General features: G+C 42.8%; 1 protein-coding gene across 2 annotated transcripts in view; it reads right to left on the bottom strand.

Annotated features, from left to right (window-relative positions):
- Positions 1-450: 450 nt before the first annotated feature.
- LOC110496472 (adenylate cyclase type 2) overlaps positions 451-6000 on the bottom strand; it is a 98239-nt gene continuing 92689 nt past the window's right edge. For both annotated transcript variants that reach the window (XM_036953052.2, XM_036953050.2), the window contains exon 25: positions 451-1467. In XM_036953052.2, the coding sequence (XP_036808947.1) occupies positions 1315-1467 (153 nt within the window). In that variant the 3' untranslated portion in view covers positions 451-1314. The remainder of the gene's footprint in view (positions 1468-6000) is intronic.

The raw sequence follows: 6000 nt of genomic DNA, 5'->3' as shown, positions 1-6000 counted from the left end.
CCAAACCTTTGACTGGTACTGTATGTGTTGTTGAGAGACGCACTTTCCATAGAGGGGTCATATTAGTGTGTAGCCCAAACTGTGCAGACGCACAGGCAATGCTACCTAATACTAATTGAGTGTATGTAAACTTCTGGCCCACTGGGAATGTGATGAAAGAAATAAAAGCTTAAATAAATCATTCTCTGTACTATTATTCTGACATTTCACATTCTTAAAATAAAGTGGTGATCCTAACTGACCAATGACAGGGAATTTTTAGGATTAAATGTCAGGAATTGTGAAAAATTGAGTTTAAATGTATTTGGCTAAAATGTATGTAAACTTCCGACTACAACTGTACATAATAAAGTACAATACTTGATCAAACTACCTCTTTATCGAACTACTTAGTGGACTTTTTCAGTGCAATCATAAATAGTTGACTTTCAATGACATGAGGCACATTGGTTCACTTATATACAAATGTTTTAATGAGTAAGAAAATGATGGCGTCAAAACATGGAAACAGTCTCCTGTTGTTGATATTGTTTTCTCGTTTTCTTACAAAAGTCCAGTAGCTCTTGATTCCCCGACTGCTCTTGAGGTCCACGTCGCTTTCTGCTCCAGAGCCATAGAGAGAGGCTAGCCATAGACAGTTTGGAAAACAACCCTTCATGTTGGCACCACATTTTAAATAGAATTCTGACTAAAAGTACTGTAATAGTGAAAGGACTATCGGTGCCAAGATGGCATCGACTATCTGTGTCTGCACTGCACCACTCGACCGCTCAGGTAGTCAATGAAATCCACTCCAGGTTGAAATTTCCCTTGCGCACAGATCTAAGATCAGCTTACCCTAAACACATCCTAACCTTAATCATTAGGGGAGAGGGGAATGCAAAACTGACCTAAGATCAGTATCTAGGGACAACGTTACCCTGTGAAGTTCAGTTACTACTGTGTCCAGCTAAGGAGGGACGATGCAGGTAATACTGTATGTACAGCCGTCTGTCTGTTGTTCTGTTTGTTGTTCTAAATGTTGTCTGTCTGCCATTCTGTCTGGTTTAGATGAAGTGGTCTGGAGTTACTGTTGCAAACAAAGTCTGTTGTTTGATACGTTCTACTACAGCAGGCAGTACTGTGTGCGTGTGTTACGTGTGTGTGTAAGTCCTCGTATGTTTGTATGTGCTTTATTTGTGCATGCACGTATGTGTGTGTATGTGCGTGCAAGTCTATCCGTGTGTATGTAGATACATTTGTTTGTATAGCTGAAGTGTGTTTGCATGTGTGTGTGTTCATGTGTGTGTATGTGTAATGTTCAGTGTATGATGTTCAAGGCATCACAGTCCCTTGAGACAGCGATCTGGTCATCTCCGTGTGTACGAAGAAGGTTTTGAGCTCTCCCTTCCCCTTCACGTTGATGATGCCTCGACACGAACACATGTAGCCCAGCGTCGCTAGGATACGACTTGTCTCCTCAGTTACCTGGAAGCAAGGAAATCATACAGTTATGAATATAACTACTATTCCCTGAAGGAGGGAACGAGGTATAACGTATTATGGCAAGTCAACGACCAGTCCTATTCACCAGAGGAAAACTGAAATCACGGAAGCTCCGCCTTCCTGGCTATAATAACGGGCTCGCATTCATTCCTTCAATTCAGTACCGCTCAGGCACTTGCAAAAAGGCACCGAGTGCCCCAGCTGAAACTGTGCCAGACAGGGCAGTAATGCCAGAACCGGCCACTGGACGGAGCACTCTGCCAGTCTCTCTACATTATGTCCTGAAGGGACCGAGCACCACCATGAGGACTGGGATCATTTTTGTTGTTGTTGTCATGCTTGTTTTCAAATCCACCACTCTTGACAACCGTGTGTCTGAACGTGCGGAAGGAACTGTGTTTATTATGCCCACACCTGGACGATACCGCTCTCTCAATACCCCTGAACACCAAGGAACCTTGGGTTGAAACAATGTGCTTTCATGGTACCGCATTTTTCATACCAGGCCCACACCGGGTTTGGGGACTTCGGCAACCAGTAACTTTCCCCGACAGCCAGGATAGTACCGCGGGACAGACGCAGCACAAAAACAGCCATAGCACGGATTTTGTAGAGAAGCTCTGAATCCGACTCTACGCCTCCACGGTCTTATTCAGCTCATACAGCATACCGATATGATGATACCGCTGCAGCATTGTTACCACATTTAACCACCGATCCACCCTCTACTTCAGGGATCATCAACTAGATTCAGCCGCGAGCCGATTTTCTTCTTGAGCTGGTAGTCGGGACGCCGGAACATAATAACGACGAATTTGTACACTGCAAATTGACCACAAGATGCCCAAACATATATAATATTTGACTAAAACATAACATTTTCAAACAATACTAACATTGTTTTACCATCACGTGTCTCTCTATTATGCGTAGGAACACTTTGGAACAGATTAAAAAAATGAAAATCACTTGGAACAGGTTTCCTGGTGCTTTTACAGTCTTTTATGTCCAACAATTAAAAATAAATATACAGTTGAAGTCGGAAGTTTACATACACTTAGATTGGAGTCATTAAAACTCGTTTTTCAACCACTCCACTAATTTCTTGTTAACAAACTATAGTCTTGGCAAGTCTACTTTGTGCATGACACATGTAATTTTTCCAACAATTGTTGACAGACAGATTATTTCACTTATAATTCACTGTATCACAATTCCAGTGGGTCAGAAGTTTGCATAAACTAAATTGACTGTGCCTTTAAACAGCTTGGAAAATTCCAGAAAATTATGTCATGGCTTTAGAAGATTCTGATATGCTAAGTGACATAATTTGAGTCAATTAGAGGTGTATCTGTGGATGTATTTCAAGGCCTACCTTCATACTCAGTGCCTCTTTGCTTGGGAAAGTTAAAAGAAATCAGCCAAGACTGGTTCATCCTTGGGAGCAATTTCCAAACACCTGAAGGTACCACGTTCATCTGAACAAACAATAGTATGCAAGTATAAACACCATGGGACCACGCAGCCATCATAACTCTCTATCTCCTAGAGATGAAAGTACTTTGGTGCGAAAAGTGCAAATCAATCCCAGAACAACAGCAAAGGACCTTGTGAAGATGCTGGAGGAAACAGGTACAAAAGTATCTATATCCACAGTAAAAACAAGTCCTACATCGACATAACCTGAAAGGCCACTCATCAAGGAAGAAGCCACTGCTCCAAAACCGGCATAAAAAAGCCAGACTACGGTTTGCAACTGCACATGGGGACAAAGATCTGACTTTTTGGAGAAATGTTCACTGGTCTGATGAAACAAAAATAGAACTGTTTGCCTATAATGACCATCGTTATGTTTGGAGGATAAAGGGGGAGGCTTGCAAGCCGAAGAATACCATCCCAACCGTGAAGCACGGGGGTGGCAGCATCATGTTGTAGGGGTGCCATGCTGCAGGAGGGACTGGTGCACTTCACAAAATAGATGGCATCATGAGGGATGAAAATTATGTTGATATATTGAAGCAACATCTCATGACATCAGTCAGGAAGTTAAAGCTTGGTCGCAAATGGGTCTTCCAAATGGACTATGACCCCAAGCATACTTCCAAAGTTGTTGCAAAATGGCTTAAGGACAACAAAGTCAAGGTATTGGAGTGGCCATCACAAAGCCCTGACCTCAATCCTATAGAAAATGTGTGAGCCTGACTCAGTTACACCAGCTCTGTCAGGAGGAATGTGCCAAAATTCACCCAACTTATTGTGGGAAGCTTGTGGAAGGCTATCCGAAATGTTTGACCCAAGTTAAACAATGTAAGGGCAATGCTACCAAATACTAATTGAGTGTATGTAGACTTCTGACCCACTGGGAATGTGATGAAAGAAACAAAAGCTGAAATAAATCATTCTCTCTACTATTATTCTGACATTTCACATTCTTAAAATAAAGTGGTGATACTAACTGACCTAAGACAGGGAATTTTTACTTTAAATGTCAGGAATTGTGAAAAACCGAGTTTAAATGTATTTGGCTAAGGTGTATGTAAACTTCTAACTTGAACTGTATATATGTATGTACTGTATGTGTGTATATGTATATTGTGTATGTATACTTTATTCAGAAAACTTAGGGGGCCGAATAAGACAACCCGTGGGTTGCCAGTTAGGAAACCCTTCTCTACATTCAAGAAATCACTATAACCTGGTACCACCAGCCTGGCTGAATGAGTGGAATCCCAGATCACCTTTATCTCATCTGCACAATCTTTAAACAGGAGTAAGCAACGCTTCCCTTCCCCCAAACCTGGAAGAGCTGCTCTGCGGGGGAGAAGACACCCAGGTGATCTGCCGCCCTACGACACAGCTCCATCAAAGGCGCATTAACCACCAATGGTTCCCTCTCCCCTGCCGAATCCAAAGCTGGGAGTTAGGCTGCCCCGAACTGATGTCATCCGGTTCACACTCTGAAAACCCTGCAGAGCCAACCAGGGGTACATCATCCCCTGAACACTTCCACTGCCACAGAAACCAGAATGATCCCTTACATGGGCTGTGACGACACGCCTGTCAACCCACCGCTGCTGCAGCTCTCTCCCAGCCTCAGACGACCCCGTCCCAGAGGTCACTTCACCGCCAGCAGCCCCAATCTTTCTCACAAAGTCAACCCGACGTAAAATGGAAGTTGAACCCAGCCGGGGACAATGGTCACATGAGCGTGTTTCCACCCCAGGCAAACATTACAGCACTCATGAGTATCTTTCATTTTGATTGTGAAACCACATGCCCTTGGGCACGGTCGGAGGTTCAAACTCGGCTGGTTAGCCATTTTTAACTTACTTTTACCAATGGCCATCTTACTCAAGCAAGGAAGCACAGTCTACACAAGTGGAGCGGAAAGTAGTGGGTTTTTAACAAACACAAAAAACAATACCAAGACCAAAAACTCATAATATCTAGAGGGACAAGTACTCTCTCCCCACCAACAGACACCTAAGTCGGAGCCGAATCTCGTAGCCTTGTGTGCTTGAAAAGTTTGTAAATTGCGTGACGCGTTCTTACTTCAGGCGAGATGAAGAGCGAAGAATAGAGGAAATGAATGCGCGCCCTGGTATTATAGCCAGGAAGGCTATTCTGAGGGTGGTCTCGACATTCATTAGCCCGTTGGGCGTAATTTCTTCAGGTGATTATGATTGGTCGTTGGCTCCCCATAGTGTGTTATATCAAGTGACTGAAAGGGACCACAAAGCAGCATGTCCAAAACATCACATGTAGGCAGAATATTCTATAGATGTACATATTTAACGCAAATTCAAATCAAATCAAATCCAATTTTATTTGTCACATACACATGGTTAGCAGGTGTTAATGTGAGTGTAGCGAAATGCTTGTGCTTCTAGTTCCGACAATGCAGTAATAACCAACAAGTAATCTAGCTAACAATTCCAAAACTACTACCTTATAGACACAAGTGTAAGGGGATAAAGAATATGTACATATTATGACTGAGTGATGGTACAGAGCGGCATAGGCAAGATACAGTAGATGGTATTGGGTGCAGTATATACATATGAGATGAGTATGTAAACAAAGTGGCATAGTTAAAGTGGCTAGTGATACATGTATTACATAAAGATGCAGTAGATGATATAGAGTACAGTATATACATATACATATGAGAGGAATAATGTAGGGTATGTAAACATTATATTAGGTAGCATTGTTTAAAGTGGCTAGTGATATATTTTACATAATTTCCCATCAAATCCCATTATTAAAGTGGCTGGAGTTGAGTCAGTGTGTTGGCAGCAGCCACTCAATGTTAGTGGTGGCTGTTTAACAGTCTGATGGCCTTGAGATAGAAGCTGTTTTTCAGTCTCTCGGTCCCAGCTTTGATGCACCTGTACTGACCTCGCCTTCTGGATGATAGCGGGGTGAACAGGCAGTGGCTCGGGTGGTTGATGTCCTTGATGATCTTTATGGCCTTCCTGTGACATCGGGTGGTGTAGGTGTCCTGGAGGGCAG

This window comes from Oncorhynchus mykiss, chromosome 18 (genome assembly GCF_057628025.1).
Source record: "Oncorhynchus mykiss isolate SJ-2025 chromosome 18, ASM5762802v1, whole genome shotgun sequence".
NCBI classification, from domain to species: domain Eukaryota; kingdom Metazoa; phylum Chordata; class Actinopteri; order Salmoniformes; family Salmonidae; genus Oncorhynchus; species Oncorhynchus mykiss.
The sequence above is the reverse complement of the archived record's forward strand: the minus strand, read 5'-3'. Positions and strand labels throughout refer to the sequence as shown.